This window comes from Vitis riparia, chromosome 18 (assembly GCF_004353265.1).
Source record: "Vitis riparia cultivar Riparia Gloire de Montpellier isolate 1030 chromosome 18, EGFV_Vit.rip_1.0, whole genome shotgun sequence".
In the NCBI taxonomy this organism is placed as follows: Eukaryota; Viridiplantae; Streptophyta; class Magnoliopsida; order Vitales; family Vitaceae; genus Vitis; species Vitis riparia.
In genome coordinates this window covers 6,913,642-6,930,785 of record NC_048448.1, presented here as the reverse complement: position 1 = coordinate 6,930,785, position 17,144 = coordinate 6,913,642, and the positions used below count along the sequence as shown (strand labels likewise).

The window sequence follows — 17,144 nt, the reverse complement described above, 5'->3', positions numbered from 1 at the left end:
ACAAAAAAGAGAATTAGTAAAGATTTTTTAAAAATAATAAATAAAACAAAAGCATTAGAAGAGTTTTATAATCTAATGATGAAGTCATTACATGAGAGAATATTATATAATTTAAGGTTTTAGAATCAAAGTTTATCTTAGATCAATTTTGAGTTTAAGATCAATTTGTATTCAAAACTTGGTTTTTAAGTTTAGAAAACAGTTGTGATTAAAACACCCAAGAGGAAGGTGAATTGGGTGATTAAAAACTTTTTAAAATTATTCAATTTAAATTATAAACAAACAACAATTGAAGCAAATGAATAGTGATTAAAAAGAAGAGAGATACAAATGCTTTTATAGTGGTTTGACAAACTTACTTATGTTCACAATCCTTAATCTCCTTTTTGAGCAAGGGTTCCACTAATCAAGGTTTGATGGTCATTGATCGAGAAAGTCTAATTAGTTCTCTAATCGATTTGATTGATTTGAGGCCTCCGTGATTGGTTGAGCTTAAAATAGCTCAAAATGCTTCTTTTTTTAGTTCTAACCTTCCAACAAGTTTAACAATTCATTTAAAAACCTTTCTAGGACATTTTGGAAAGGATTTAGTCTAAGGTTTTGAGGTAGAATACATATTCATTCATTTTGTAAGAGTTTAATGTCAGTTTTTAAGAAAATAAAGTATGAATGAATGCATTTGAAGTGAATGAAAAACAATTTAATCCCGAATGCACCTATGGAATTCATCTTACAATTGTTCATAGACCTTTTGAGTCTTTAAGAATCCATCTCTTTGTGTCATTTGAATATTTCCGAGGTGTACTTTGAGCTTTCTTCTAAAATTGTCAATAAAACTTGAAACTTTATTTGTTTGAACCATTAGTAAGTTTAACCATCAAAACACAATTTAGAAAGCCCTAATAGATCTCTTAAACCAATAAAATATATCAATTAATTTAGTTTTTAGTTTATTCAATCCACAATCCATATTCATTTTATGGATTTGACCATTAGAATCGTTAACAATAAGATTAAACTAAATTAATTAGTGATCAAGGCATTTCCAGGAATCACTAGTATTTTAGTAAGAATCTTTTATACTATATCCAAGGTAAATTAATATAGATGATTTATTTTTGTCAATTCTTTTCCTTTCGATTCTTCACTTTTATGCTACCTTATCTAGATCATATTAAATTAGAAAACATTGTGGAAGATTTATCCTCATAACCCATATTTGGTTGACAAAAAAAGAAAAAAAAAAAAAAAGAATATCCTCACAACTAGGGGTATAAGCAAAATAAAAAAAATTTAAAAAACAATTCAAGCCAACTAAAACTGATTATATTGGTTTAATTTTTAACAATAAAAAAGGTCGGTTTAATTTGAGAATTTTGAAAACCGATCTTATTGGTTCGATTTTCGATTTTCTTATCTCTTAACCAATAAAAATAGAACTAAATCAATATTTTAAAACTTATGTATAATTATTTGATATTTGATATATATATTAGATTCTATTAAAGTAATTCATTGTTTTTATATTATGATCAAATTAATTATAAATGCATTTAATATATTTTTAACATAAAAATAAACACAAATCTACAATTGGGTTGAGGACTAAAAAAACCATTAAGTTGGGTCAAAATTGATCCACAAAAACCAAACCAAATTGACCTCAAAAGACTTTGGTTTGGTTCCATTTTTTTAAGGTAAGATTAACTTTTTGTCTTTTATGTTTAACCATCAAATCATACAAGTGAAACCACACTTTAGGTGATTATATCACTTTATATCAAAGTCAAATGTATAACCAAGATCCTTGACATCAATATTATTAAGGAGATTGATCTTTAGGATTAATTACTTCCACTATCAACATATCTAGTTCTTAGGAAAACCCAAATTCCTTAATTCTTTGGTCTAACCCATTGCTGGGGTAGCAATGACCCAAACTTAAGATGGTAGCGATGACCCATCGATCTTCGGATGTACTTCTTGTTTTCAAAATTAGAAAATTTGATATAAAAATATAATATTTTGTATAAAAAATGTATATTTACCTTTTTTTTACAATAAGTTTTAGAAATTTTAGAATTTGAGATAATAAATTTTGTTATATCTTAATTTTTCAAGTTCATTATTTTTTCAAGGTAATTCTTTAAGAGTATTTTAATATTAAATATAAACATTATTTCTATTTTCTAGTTTTAAAAATAAAAATAAAAAGTGTATACAAATAAACATTAAATTATTATAAAACAAAATTTATAATAAGTGAGTATCATCTTACTTTAGAGCATGTTTCGGATTTTCATTTGGTTTTAGTTTTATTACCATTTTTTTATGTTATAATTTGTGTGAAAAATATTTGTAGATACATTTCCTAGCAAACAAATTTGGAGCTATTTAAAATAATTATAATTATAATAAATTTATGAAAATAAATTTATGGTACTTGTAAGAATTTGATTCCTTGTAAAACTATGAATCATGAGATATAATTGTGCAAAAAATTTTATTAGAATAATACAAAACTGTGAGTACCATAGCCCACTAATGAGCAATTAACACATGACTTATATCATGCAGTATATTTGACTTTACTTTTGAAAGTTGTATTCCATGGTTCTTACATCAAAACAAAACTACACAAGCTAAAGCATTATCCTAGCTGAAATATGGTGACTTCATGTGGGCATGTATTTAATGATAGTAGGAGTTTCAACAGATCCTTGTTCCTTATAATCATCTTTCTAATCAACATTGTGTCTTTGTTTTTGGTTTTATTTATTTACAACTGAATAGTACTTTAGGTGGAAGGCATGTTACATACCTATTTTATGTATGGATGCTATCAATTCTCTTGAATGCTTACAAATTATTTATGATCATACATTCTTATGTAATTTTTATTTTTATTTTCGACACAATTGTAGAAAAATTATAAAATTTAAAACCAATTCATGGATATTGTTAAAAAAATGTGAGACTTAATATACTATTAAAATATTAGGTATTGATAATTACATCATTCATAATAGTCATGAAAATAACTTCTTAAAAGTGTAACTCTTCAACAACATACAATGGAATATGGTCACTCTATACATTGAAATATAGCGTGCACACATACACACACACATATACCTTTATACATTGAAATAATTATAGGATTTTTTTGTAAGGTTGCTAATGCATTAAGTTTTTCATGCATTACGTACATTATTAATTTATGCACGAAAATCATTCAAAAGTAATTTTATTTTAAATTCTTTAAAATATGATGATTTTTGTTTTCAATTAAAACATTGTGTCAAATGTTTTCCAAACTTATATGAAAGGTTTTAAATTGGAAAGGATGATTGTTGAGCCAAAAATGGCTCAACCAGTTGAACCAGATGAGGAATTGGTCAACCGGTTCAGCTCAATTGGTCGAAAAATGAAAAAACATTCTTTCTATTCCAGAATGCTTGTTCAACCGGTTGAAGTCCGATCAAGGGGTGGTCGAGGTCCAACGGTCACCTGTCAAGCATTAAATGCTAATGACTAGTCAACTGGTCAAACCCTAACTCAACCGGTTGAACCCCCAATGGTCAGTTTGATTGTTTTCCTTTATAAAAAAACCTCAATCTTCATTGTTTCAAGAGCAAAACCTTCATAAACATTTATTGAATATATTAAGCCTTGGGAGAGTGTTTTTTAAGGTAGATTGGAACTATAATCCAATTGTTGCTTGAAGGCTTGTGTTGGGAGCCTTGAATTAGTGGAACCTCAAACTTTGGATTGAAACTAGAGGAGAGTGAACGTAGGCTGGGTTGCGCCGAACCACTATAAAAATCTTGTGTTTGCATTTTCTCTTCCATACTCTCTTACTTTATATATAATTATTTTTATATTGTTTTATCATATATTTGTAAATAATTGTCTTTTATATTCACATAATTTAAATTTGCAAAAAGAGACCATCACCCTATTCACCCATCCTTTAGGTTGATTACCTTAGGTTGAATTAGTCTAATTTTTCTAACAATTGGTATTGGAGCTAGACCTCTTGTTTAAGACTTAACCATCTAAGAGGTAATGGAATCCATCAAGCTCATTTCATATTGAATGTTTTGCAACCAATAGACCTCCATTCTTTACAGGAACTGATTATTCCTATTGGAAAGAAAAAAATGTCTTGGTTTTTAAAATCTATTAATCTTGATCTATGGGATGTCATTGAAGATAGTCCCCACATTCCTTCAAAATTAGAAAATGGAGTGATGGTTTTAAAACCTAAGCAAGAATGAGATGAACTTGATAGAAAAAAAGTTCAATTAAATGCCAAAATTGTTATATCTTACATTGTGCTATTGATAGAAATGAATTTAATCGTGTTTGACCATGTAAGTTGGATAAAGAAAGTTGAAGACTATTAAAAATCACTCATGAGGGAACCAACCAAGTTAAAAAGTTTAGAATCAACATCCTTGTGCATGATTATGAATTATTTTATATGAAGGATTTTGGATATATTGTAGAAATGTTTTCTAGGTTCGTGGTGATTGTGAATGAACTTAAAGCCTTGAGAAAAACCTACACCGAAGTAGAGAAAGAATGAAGATCTTAATGTCTCTACCAAAGAAAAAAGAAACAAAGTGACGGCTATTCAAGAAATACAGGATCTTACCAAACTCTCACTTGAAGAACTCATTGGGTCACTCATGGCTTATGAGATAAATTTGAATAATTATCAAAAAGTTGAAGAAAATGAGAAAAGTATAGCATTTAAGGCCTCATCAAATGATGATGAAGATGAAGAGAGTGAAAATGAAGACCTTGATCTCATCACCAAGAAATGCATGAAGTCCATCAAGCTTGAGAAGATCAAAGAAATAAGAAAATCTCGTTCAAGAGAAAAATCTTCAAGTGCAAAAAAGAATAAGAAAGTCATGGTGGCAACATGAAGTGAAAGTGAAAGTGATAAGACTCCATGGAAGAAGAATGCATAAATGAAGATGCCAACATGTGCTTCATGACTTTGGAGGAACATGAAGATGAGGTAAATTCCAACTCTAACTATAATGAGTTTCAAGATGTTCTTCAAGAATTATATTTTGATATTGAAAAACTTGGGTACTGAAATATCTTTCTCAAGAAAAAGATTTATTGTCTTCAAAATGAGCTCGATGAGCTTAAGAAAAAATTTGAAAATATTGAGAAGATAAAAATCTTTTGAAAAGGAAAATGGGGAGTTGAAAAATAAAAATGAATGGTTAATATCCTTTCTACAAAAGTTCTCAAACGGTCAAAAAACTTTTGATATGATTTTGGCAAGTCAAAAAGTGTATTTTTGATAAAATGGGCTAGGCTATGAGCCTTTTAAAAATAAAAAATATTTTAAGAATTATTTTGTAAAAGAAACCTCTAGTTTTTCACCTTCAAATATTTGCAATCTTTATGGAAGAGGAGGTTGCCTTAGTGATAATTGTCTCTTAAGAAAATCTCTTCATGTTCTTCAAAACTCTAAATTATTTTAGACTAATCCTTTAGGACCCAAAAAGATATGGGTACTAAAGGTTACTTAATTTGTTTTGTAGGAATCCATGCAAGAAGAATAATGATATGCTTACCTTGGAAAGAATACATCGATAATATTGATAATGATATCCTTTCTAAAAATTAATTTGCAATATCATTTTATCATAGTAGCCTAGTGAAGTCATGACTATTTAATAATTAATGTCACGACTTACCATAAGTTCTATTCAATGTATAACTATATACATTAGTGCACTCATCATGAAAATCTTGTCTTGATGGTCAAAGCAAGTTATCCTTACAATTAGAAGTAGTGTACTACAATCTCATATGGATTGCTTAAGGTCTTCAACTGATTGTAAACTACTCACCAGCTTGCAATTAACTCATGACTTGGATCTTTTGTACAACTTCTAATGCATCTAAGTTAAGTATAATACAAGTGATATAAGATCTAAATGCTCAACATAGATAATGCATAAATAGGATAGTAAATAAAAAATCAGAATTATACTACAAATATTTAATGATATTCATTTATTGTTATATCGTGACATGATTTTAAAGTTTTTATGATACTTGGTGATGTACAATGTCATTCTCTTAATGAGTATGATGGCTATTCCTCATCTCATGTGGTTAAGGGCATAAGGAATGAGGACATCCCAGTAATGACTTGGGTTTTATGTATCGAATAGAAGCTCAATTGTTGGTGATGATTCAATACAAATACAATATGTTGGGTTTTTAGAAAATACTATAAAATGAAACAAATAATAATAAAAATCATTCTCAATTACTTAAATCATATGGAAAAATGAGATAGAATAATAATAATAAAAAAAAAACAAATAAGATATTATGAAAAATTTTAAAATATTTTTACCATATTTTCTTTAAAAAAAAATAGAAAATACATTTGTTAATAATTTAATTTTAGACATAAGTGAGATTTGATTCACTAATATGAAAATATATATATATAAAGAACCTCAAGTTTTTTTAAATTAATATTATATTCATCTATTTAAAAATAATTCAAAATAGATACACTTTTTAATGAGTCATCCAATTAATATCTGGTGTGTTTGTTTTTTGAGAAAAAATAATTTCAAATAATAAAATAATAATAAAATATTTAAAATGAATGAAACATCTATATAGAGAAGTTTAGTTCTCAATTGATTTGAATGATATGACAAGTAAAATGGTATTTTGGGGAATAATTTGATGACTTGTTAAAAATACATGTATTTTAAATTATTTTTAAATATATGAAAATAATACAAATTTAAAAAATTTAGGGTTTTTATTTTATATATATATTTTCATATCAATGAATCAAATCCCATATTTTCTTTAATTGTATTTCTCTTAAAATTTTCACCGATAACCAATTAAAGAAGCTTTATTCATCATTTTTCTTTTTAATTTATTTTTTCAATCTTTCTAACATCTAAATATAATATTATGTAACAAATAAGAAGAAAATGAGTGAAAATAAATTATAGAGTAAAAGGTTACAATAGGAAAGAAAATAAAATTCTTGTATGCTTAAATAATACATGCATCATTTTTTTTTTTTTTAACATTTAATATTTTATAATATAATCATATAAAAAGGGTCACGAGGACTTCGTTTTGCATCAATTTTGGGCCAGGCAAGAGGACAAGTGCAAATTTGCAACCAATGTTCCATACATGTAACCCAACGTGGAACCCAAGTCCTCTGAGCTGTGCTGAGCCCATCTCCAAATTCCGGTCTTATGGATCTCCTCTACTTTTCAAATCTCCAATTTTCACCTGGAAAACGCCGAGTCCGTGGAGGTACAGTTTGATGTGGTAATATGTCAACACACCAGATAAAATCCACTAGCTCCAACATCACATGCCACGTGGACAACCGGCCGCCGAACTTCAGTGAAAGGCAATTCAAAAATCTGGTATTTGGACGGTCCCGTGTCTGTCCTCCACGTGACGCTTCCGAATGTCACCCTGGCAAGGAACACGTGGCATTCCTTCAAATCTCTCCGATTCTCCGGAGATCCTCCCCTTCTACGCCTCGTTCAAATTTCGCAAGTGCCATTCCTCTGTAAATTTCTAGGGTTTTAACCATCCTCTTTCTTTTCCTTCACATCAAATCCAAATGTCTCCGTTTTGAAGATTAAGCAAAGCGTGCCAATCGCGTAGAAGATTCTCTTAAAGCGTTCGTTTTAGTTCAACCTTCTCATCGTTTCTTCCTCCTCTTTATCTCTCTGAGATCCCTACAGGTCATCTCTGTTTCTTTGCCCTTTCTTTCATCCTTTTGGTTTATCAAATCTCGATTTATTCTTTTGTTTGTTTGATTCTGTTTGGTTTATCTTGTTGATTCTCTGTTGAATCAAAGCAATTGGCTAAGTTTATTCTATTGAATTCCAAATTTAAAGATGAAACTCTAAATGATAAATGGTTCGATAATGTGTATGAAAGCTTTTCGTAGTGTAGGAAAGAAAATTAATTTAGTGAGTTATTGATGAACGCTGTATATGTTTTTCTTTTTCTTGGCTGACATAAGTTTTTATGCATTGTACTACTCTGAAAGATTTTTGGAGTTTGTATAATGCTACAAGCCATTACTTTCTTTCATTATTTGAATTTGTAATGCTGATTGATAGTCCTATGTGAGAATCCATGAATCACTGATATTGCCTTTTTCAGCCCTCAAATTGGTGTCAAATAAAGCCACACTTCTTCTTGCAATACCAGATGATTCAATCGGTCCCAGTTTCAGCATATTGAAATAATATTGATGTTTTGGGCTTTAAGATGCTAAAACTTTCAGATATAGTGACCAGAGATGAAACTATATGCTCTCTTAACTTCTGCTGGAATCAATATAGCCTTCTGTGCGATACTTTTATCACTCTATTCCATATTGAGAAAGCAACCAAGCAATGTAAGTGTGTACTTCGGAAGAAGGCTTGCACAATTTTCCCCAAAACCCCATGATCCTTTCTGTTTCGAAAGATTCGTTCCTTCTCCTGGCTGGATGGTGAAGGCCTGGGAAACTTCTGAAGAAGAAATACTGTCTGTTGGTGGTATGGATGCTGTGGTTTTCCTCAGGATAGTTGTTTTCAGGTAATAGCTATACTCAAACTTGTGGACTATGATGGAAATACCCGTGTACATCAAATTTTGTTTGATCAATATATGTACCTGTCTTAATACCTGTGCTTTTTGGCTGATGGCTTGAAATGGAATCAATATCTTGTCCGTGTGTCCTTACTATGGAGTATATGAAATTCTGGGGCTTTCTCGAAATATGCAACTGTATTCTTGTATCATTCATGCACGGAAATAATTTTAGATACTGGTTTTGTTGTCTTACCATTTTTGTTATAAAAACTAGTCACTTAATAGAGGCATGGTTTTTTTAAAAATAAAAATCCTTAGCTTCTTGCCCCTCAACAATTTGTATAATAAAAGTTTATCAAGAATTTCAAAATTGAAAAAATTATAAATAAGAATAATTTTTCTTTAAAAATTATTTATTGTTACTTATTACTGCTCATTAAGACTTAGTAGCTAGTCTTTAATTGTTTGAAACGATAAAAATATAGTTGTAAATCTTCATTGGTTTTAAGAAGATTTATAAAAAATTTCACGAGCAAATAACATTGAACTAAAATTACACAAATCAGTCTTATTCCACTTCTATTTAGTTAATTTTTTATTTAAAATATTCTAAATTTCTCTAAATCTACTTATATTTGTTTATTTGCAAAAAATAATTCAAACTTCAAAAAAAAAATTCCACTTTTTTGTATGATGTTTCAAATACAAAATGACTGGTAAAATTATTAAAAAAGTTTAAAACAAAATGTCTTATTTTGAAATTTTTCTTTAGAAAAATTGGCTCACAATTTCTATTACTATTTTGTTTCAGTTATTACTATTTTGTTTGTTTGGAAATTTTTGTCTGATCATATGTTTACTGGTAAGTTAGAATATTTTTTTGAATTTTTTTACAACATTTGGTGATATATTTATTTAAATATTGATTCAAGCTTATTAATGACAAAATATGCAAGCCTTTCAAAATGTGATATAATTTATTTATTTATTTAATTTTTTTTAGTTCAAGTATTGCCTCCCAACTTAAATTTTTGGCTTTGTCCCTCATGTGTATCATATAGAGTATATGACTTTACATGGAGCTGAATGAGAAAAATGATTTGTATGTTATAATGTTTAGTTCTTTTGTTGAGTTGAATTACGTTTGAAAAACCTAGGTCCAGTAGGGTAACACCCAGAGGGGTGAATGGGTGTATTTTAAAATTTTCTTTAAGTAGGAAGTTGAGTTTTTAATGCAATTAAACCTATGAGATATTAGGGATAATATATATGATCAAAGGAATCAATATAATCACATAAATAAGCAATGAGACACAATAATTTTACATGGGAAACCCTAATGCTAACTGTAGAGATAAAAAACCATGGGTCTAAGACCTCTAATCTAAACTCACTATATGAGAACAAGTTACATAGATTTACCTGATAGCTTTATCCTAAAGACTTACTCTCCCAGCTATATTTTGGCAGATTTGGTAGGAGTGCTTGAGCACACTTAACCATTGCTCGAGCCCCCGAGCTTAAGTGCTTAAGCATTGTTCCTTGCTTGAGTGATCCTTACAGTTTTTAAATATTAAAGAAAATACTTTTTAATTCCAGAAAAATATACCAATCCTTGTTATACTTTGATCACCTAACTTGTCACAAGCCAAACCCTTTTAGACGTACCTGTGACTTTCCAATTGGACAAACAATAACCTTAGATCTTCACTGGAGAGTAAGTCACTATCTAAAAAGATTCCTAAGACAGAATATAAAATGGAAAAAAAATTGCCAACATACAATAAAGACTTATTGTCCTAACAATGTTGTTAGGTCTAGTTTTCATAATTCAATACTTAATTGAAGTCTTTATACTTGTGAAATACTTTTACTTGTTTTCCTTTTAATTTAAAGTTTACTTACTGGAGGTGCTAACTATTTTCTTACAGTATTCGAATCTTCGCAATTGCTGCTATCATTTGTATTTTTCTGGTTCTGCCAGTGAACTATTATGGTCAAGCAGTGCATCACGGGCATATCCCTTCTGAGTCATTAGATGTATTTACTATTGGAAATGTCAAAGAAGGATCAAAATGGTATGAACTACACTGATAGACCAGACCAGGCATCAAAGTGGTCCAATTTTGTTACTTTTAGTTTCAAAAAATCCCTTGATGCTTAAATATGCAGGCTTGTTGAAATTGTTTCACATAGCCACCCAAAAGGTGTTGAAATTAAGAATTGAAAATAAATTCTGAATCTGCTGGGTTGTCTTCTGTTTTCTGAACTGTTTTGGAAGTTTATTTGAGATTTTTCTAGTTTGTGCTTTTGCAACCAAGGGTCAGATCTCATAGAAATTAGTCCCTTTTGGTCTTTTAGAGAGGATGGAGAAGGAGTAACGGTCCTTATTTTTTGGTAAAATGGAAAATAAATCTTTGACATTTTTTTATAGGTTCTCTCATTCACCTTTTTTTTTTTTTTTTTTCATGTTTGCCAGTCAAATGAAGTGAATTTTTAGTTTCAATAAACTAAAAATACTTACTCATAGGTTATTTTTATTTTGTACCTTATCCATTTTAGGCTTTGGGTTCATTGCTTTGCATTGTACGTGATATCTTGCTCAGCTTGTGTTCTTCTTTACTTTGTAAGTATGCAGTATTAGTTTCAATTTTCATTGAAGTTCTTACAATTCCTAGCTATATATTTTCTTATGATTAGGTAATCATTTCAGTTTCTCTTTTAGGAATACAAAAGCATTACTAATATGAGGCTGGCACATATTACTGGATCTCCTCCAAACCCAAGTCATTTTGCAGTTCTGGTTCGTTCTATACCATGGTCCCCAGAACAATCATACAGTGACTTGGTGAAACAATTCTTCATCAATTATCATGCATCAAGCTATTTGTCACACCAAATGGTTTCTGATTCTTGGACAGTTCACAAACTAGTGGTGTGTATCATCCCCGAATATTTCAGAATTTTGCTGCCTTCATATTATATTTTCTTTTTTGCCTGGCTTGATTTGTTGTGTTGTTATTCTGTGAACTACTTACCAGCATCTGTGCATTTTGTGCATGGGATTTTTAGAAAACTATGGAGTTTTGAGTTAATATGACATTAATAGTTATTATTTTATTTAATAAATGGAAATATGATGCTCACTTATCCATTTTTCCTTCACACCCACCTATTCTCTTGCCCCCCTAAAACATGAGAATTTTATTTTTTTAAATAGAATTTGCCCCATTTATCCCTATCTATATAAAAACCTTTGCATAATTCCCAAGAACAGGGATGGGGAGCATTATTATGTGTGAAAGTGCATTTTTCTATAAACAGAACATGAATTTCCCTCTGACCTGGGTTTTAGAGTTTTGATTTTGTATGAACCATCTGGATTCAGGCCAGTGAAGCTTAAATGTTTCCATAAGACAAGTAACTATGTCTTAGCATCCAACATAGCTTTTAACTTGAGGAGTGCATTGAATAATTCACTCTGCTTATAATATTGCAGGTTAATGATATTTCTTTTTTATGTAGAGGTTCCAATTTAACGTTTATACTATGTACACTAGATCCAGTTAATAGTCATAGTTATTTTACCAAAAGGAGAAACTGGTTATCAAGAATTATGAATATTATGCTACCTTCATAATTTGATGGAGACATGAGTGACAAAAAAACTAATAGAGCTTTCAATATGTTTCTATGCAAACAGTAATTTGTGTGGATTTACTCTGTTCAAGGATTTTCAAAACTGAGAAGGCTCAAAGTAGCTTCCATTCCTAGTTCTATAACAAAGACGATCCCAATTAAAATGCTCCAGTGCCTGCTAGAATGTCTCTGGGTTCCAAACTTCCCAGTATCTCTTTGTTCTTCTGACTTCTTTTGGACTTCCAGATTTTTAATTATAACACTAAGCTCAATGCTTTGATCATGTCAAAGAATAAAGAAGTTAAAAAAGGAACTAGAAGCACTAGATCATCTGAGAAGAGAAGCAACTCAGGTATCTGGGTATAGAATTGGTGAATACTGAATAATAGGACTACTGAACCTTCTACTGATTCATGAAGATGTAACATTTGCTATGTAATTCTCTGTGACTCAATTGTTAAATATTTGGCTTATTAATTATAATGTGCGGTGAGTTCTTTTGTTTTTTTTCTTTATTTTATTTCTTGAGTACCTATGCCTCATTGCATTTTGTTCATGCATTTAACTTCCTTTTTATTTTGGAAGTGATCTGTGGCATGTTTTTATTCATGTTGTTTAATGCTTCTATTTGCAGACTGATGCTTACAAGATGCTTCAGACTTCTTCTATGAAGCAGAGTAGCACACCTAGTTTAATACGATGTAGTATTTGTGGAGTATCTCCAAATTCTTTTAAGATCCTTTCTAATGATCCTGTTAAGGACAAGGTGGATTTAGATTCCATGACATCAGAGGTCATAAATTCTCATGTGAACCGAGTGAACAACTTTTGCATTCAGGCTTCTATATCATTTATGCATCTTTGGCTTGAATTTATTGTTTTTTCTTTTTCCTGTGACCCATTTAGCATTTCTATCTTTTATCAAATGATTCTGACTTACATAGTTTTTCCTGCTCGTTATTGAGTTATTCTGTTTCGATTTTTTTTTTCCTGGATCTTCAACATCCTGCATCCTCAGTAGTTGGGATTCAGGTTTTTTCCTACTCAAAATCTTGTCATCATCTCCTACACTTATCACCATCAGCACCTCCATTAATGCATTGGAATTTTTAGAAAGCTGATTTAAAATACAATTTTGAGATTTTCTTGTTCTTTAATGTATTACAAAATAGCTGCTTACCATCAAACAAGTTGCCACTTCTAAGGACCAAAAGCTAAATGGAAACAGGTTTCTTGTTTATTCTTTTGAAGATGGGGAAACTGACAGTAATACCCAGGATTTTTTATCTTTTTGTTCTCTTTTTCTTTGTTCTCATCAAGTAACATAGAGATACCAAGGTTTGGTAAAAACCACCATCCTGTAGCCTAAAGTTCTTAGTTCTTTCATACAGGAGGGTGCATCTGCCTTTGTTTTTTTCAAGACTCGCTATGCTGCTGTTGTTGCCTCCCAGGTTCTTCAATCATCAAATCCCATGTTATGGGTCACAGACTTGGCTCCAGAACCACATGATGTTTATTGGTCAAATCTTTGTATACCATACAAACAACTTTGGATTCGTAGGATAACAACTCTGCTGGCTGCTATTGTGTTCATGTTTTTGTTTCTCCTTCCTGTCACTTTTGTTCAAGGTTTGACGCAGTTAGAGCAGCTACAACAAACATTTCCATTTCTAAGAGGAATTTTGAAGAAGTAAGTATTATATAGCAATAATAATTACATGAATTTTGCATATTTTTTGTTTTTGAAATTTGGTAAACAAAGAATTTAGGGAAAGGTGCTTGTGCTTGATGAATTGGATATATGGAATTTTGATGCAATCTTATACAGTCAAGAGATATAAAGAAAACCACACCTTTGTGTGCACACCCAATACTAAGCTAGAACAAGATATTTGCAAATTAATACCAGAACAAGACAGAGCATTAGTAAACATTAGCATAGAAACTTGGTTTCTTGAAAGAGTGTAAAGGACGAGAGACTGACATTCTTGAATTACAGAAGTTCAGTGCCAGTTCTGGGCAACTGCCTACAGCTAAATGCAAGCAAATCGATCATCAGTGACAGGTCTGCAAGGCAATATAATAGAGGGTTTCTACCTTCACCAAGCCCACTAGTCTTACTATTAGGCAGATTCAAGTTCATGCTTTGTGTTATCATGTATGGACCAACAGACAAGTAAATGACGTTTTCAAACTGGTTGGTTTATCTTAGTTTGCTGATTTGTAGTCTCCTTACTTCTCAAGGTTGTCATAGAGATGGCACTACTCCGTCTGTTATATTTCTTTAGCTGTACTTAAATTTCTTTATGTGTGTATCTGTTGTGGGGTTTGTTTGGGTTGCTGGTGGGCTTTTTAACATACCTTGTATTTCTGTGCAGGACTGTTGTAAGCCAGGTGGTAACAGGGTACCTGCCAAGTGTAATTTTGATTTTATTTCTATACACGGTTCCGCCAACAATGATGTTATTTTCAGCAGTGGAGGGCTCTATCTCTCGTAGTGGCAGGAAAAAGAGTGCATGCTGCAAAATTCTGTACTTCACAATCTGGAATGTTTTTTTTGTTAATGTTTTCTCGGGGTCTTTGATCAGTCAATGGAGTGTCTTTTCAAGTGTTAAAGACTTACCTACTGAACTTGCTAGAGCAGTACCAACACAGGTGATTCTCTCCCCTGATATTCTAGTATGCGAGTTGAATATATACCTTGGATTGTGTGTTTTATATCAAACTTTTATATTTGACATGTTTTATTATATTATATTTAATAAAGATGGAATTAAAATAATGAGGCACATTTTCATGCATATTCCCTCCCATCACTGCTATTGTTTCTTTATGTGAATTGGAGCAACATAAAACTTTACTAGTTGTACCAACTCTCTGCTATGTGAATTGGAATTGGAAATATGCCTTCCTGCTAGATTTTGTTCTTCTTGAGTATGTGAATTTGAGCCCTTTCTTCAGTTTGGTCAAATTCACTTCAAATGAAAGCTTTCCCGTTCCCCCAGGTGTTTTTCTTGAGTATGATTATGGTTTCAAATTTTTGCAGGCTAGCTTCTTCATGACGTATGTTTTAACATCGGGTTGGGCAAGCATGTCATTTGAAGTCGTGCAAGTTTTTGCTCTTCTGTGTAACTACTTCACTCGATTCATACTCAAGAAGGATCCATCTAATGAGACTCTATCTTTTCCATACCACACGGAAATTCCGAAAGCCCTCCTTTTTGGACTGCTTGGGTTTACCTGTTCCATATTGGCACCTTTAATATTGCCCATCTTGCTGGTTTACTTTTTTCTTGCGTATCTGGTGTACCGTAATCAGGTGAATAGTTTCAGACAATGCATTCTCTAATTTTTATCTATTCTAGAATTAATTGGCTCTCAGTTTTCTCTAAGCTGTCACTGTGTGTGTATTTTGCATTTCATATTAACTCCATGATGCAAAGTTTGTTCATGCATGTCTTTGAAATTCCGGAATGTTATGTCTACTTTTTTTATAAAAAAAAAAAAAAAAAAAAAAAAAGAGCAGGGAAGAAGAACTGTTCTCTTAACCAGATTGTGATTCCTTGCATCTTTGACAAATAAAATTATTTAGCAGCACAGTTTTTACTTGTTTTTCCTTTTGTTTTATGACCATCAATGAACTTGCGATGCTAATCTTCCGATATGTGCTCCAGATTATCAACGTGTATATATCAAAATATGAAAGTGGGGGAAAGTTTTGGCCGGTTGTGCACAACACAACAATCTTCTCATTAGTGTTGGCACAGATAATAGCAATTGGGGTGTTTGGACTAAAACGATCACCAGTCGCGTCAGGCTTCACCATTCCATTGGTCATTGGTACATTGCTATTTAATGAGTACTGTAGGCAGCGTTTTCGCCCAATATTTGAGAACCATGCTGCCACGGTAATGATTGGAAATGGATTCTTCTCTATGTCTCTGTCTCCGTCTCTTTCTCAAGTTTAACATGTATGCATATAGGTTCTTATTGAGATGGATCGGCAAGATGAGAGAAATGGGAGGATGGAACAGATTCATCACCAGTTGCATTCGGCCTATCATCAGCCCAAGCGTACTTCTCAGGACTCCTCTAAAGGTGAACGATCAAACCATTCTGAGGATGGGGACAGCATCCAGGATCCAGAGGACTTGAAGCCAGGTTTGACTCGCCCAATACTCAGGACACCCTCTTAATCTGGGATAAAACACGTAATATAGCTTGACCGTTTATGTTCATCGCTTTTCAGGAAAAGCGTCCACGCAGGTAAATAAATCATGACAGGAAGTCGCAGATCAGAAAGCGAATTGGGGTGGCAGTTGCATTATTTTTTGTACATAATTCATTTATTTATATGCATACTTCTATTCGTGTGTTAATAAAAGCCACTGGCGCTGATGGGGTTCTTGGATGAGAAAAGCGTGGAAATTTCCCGACAAAGAATGGCATGTACGCTTTCTGATATTGAATTTTAGTGTTCGATATGCATACAAACAAGACACTTTGTTTTCTCCTTCTGCACCTTTTTCTTTTTCTTTTTTAATTGTTTTCGTCTCTGTATAGGTACGTAATTAATCGAGAGAAAACCCTGTTTTCACTGACAAGCGGTGATTGGTTTTCTCTTTGCTAGTTTGAAGCAATGAATTCCTGCAGCTTAGTATACTTACATTCTAAAGAAAAACTATCTTAATTTTTCCTCTTATGGAAGGAGTATTATGAGCCAGTATGTAAGGAGCTATGTTACGCAGGAAATCATGAGGTTTATAATCTGTAAACAGAACATTCATGTGCCCCCGGCTTTCGGCAGGCTTGGGCCATGATGACCAAGTCTCTGACCCTAAATCATATCATTAATTTCTACTTCAGTATTTAAGTATCCT

The 17,144-nt window shown here is 31.5% G+C and overlaps 1 protein-coding gene across 5 annotated transcripts; it reads left to right on the top strand.

Moving 5' to 3' along the window:
* Positions 1–7,460: 7,460 nt before the first annotated feature.
* Positions 7,461–16,926, top strand: LOC117905350 (CSC1-like protein RXW8). Of its 5 annotated transcripts, none has more exons than XM_034818259.1 (12): positions 7,467–7,781; positions 8,209–8,628; positions 10,557–10,703; positions 11,188–11,251; positions 11,351–11,560; positions 12,899–13,030; positions 13,656–13,954; positions 14,643–14,919; positions 15,311–15,583; positions 15,939–16,172; positions 16,248–16,425; positions 16,514–16,926. In XM_034818259.1, the coding sequence occupies exons 2-12, from the start codon at positions 8,348–8,350 to the stop codon at positions 16,543–16,545; spliced, it is 2,127 nt and encodes a 708-aa protein (XP_034674150.1). In that variant the 5' UTR covers positions 7,467–7,781; positions 8,209–8,347; the 3' UTR covers positions 16,546–16,926. The 5 variants fall into 5 exon arrangements, with proteins under 5 accessions (XP_034674153.1, XP_034674150.1, XP_034674149.1 ...); XM_034818258.1 differs by having other exon boundaries at positions 7,468–7,781; positions 12,899–13,057; XM_034818262.1 differs by lacking the exon at positions 16,514–16,926 and having other exon boundaries at positions 7,461–7,781; positions 12,899–13,057; positions 15,939–16,104; positions 16,248–16,337.
* The last annotated feature ends 218 nt before the right edge of the window (positions 16,927–17,144 follow it).

Coding starts and splice junctions, on each gene's coding strand:
- LOC117905350 (XM_034818258.1), top strand. CDS start 8,348: ATGAAACTATATGCTCTCTTAACTTCTGCTGGAATCAATATAGCCTTC. Junction 16,173..16,247: donor TTGAGAACCATGCTGCCACG/GTAATGATTGGA, acceptor GTATGCATATAG/GTTCTTATTGAGATGGATCG. Junction 16,426..16,513: donor TCCAGAGGACTTGAAGCCAG/GTTTGACTCGCC, acceptor ATCGCTTTTCAG/GAAAAGCGTCCACGCAGGTA.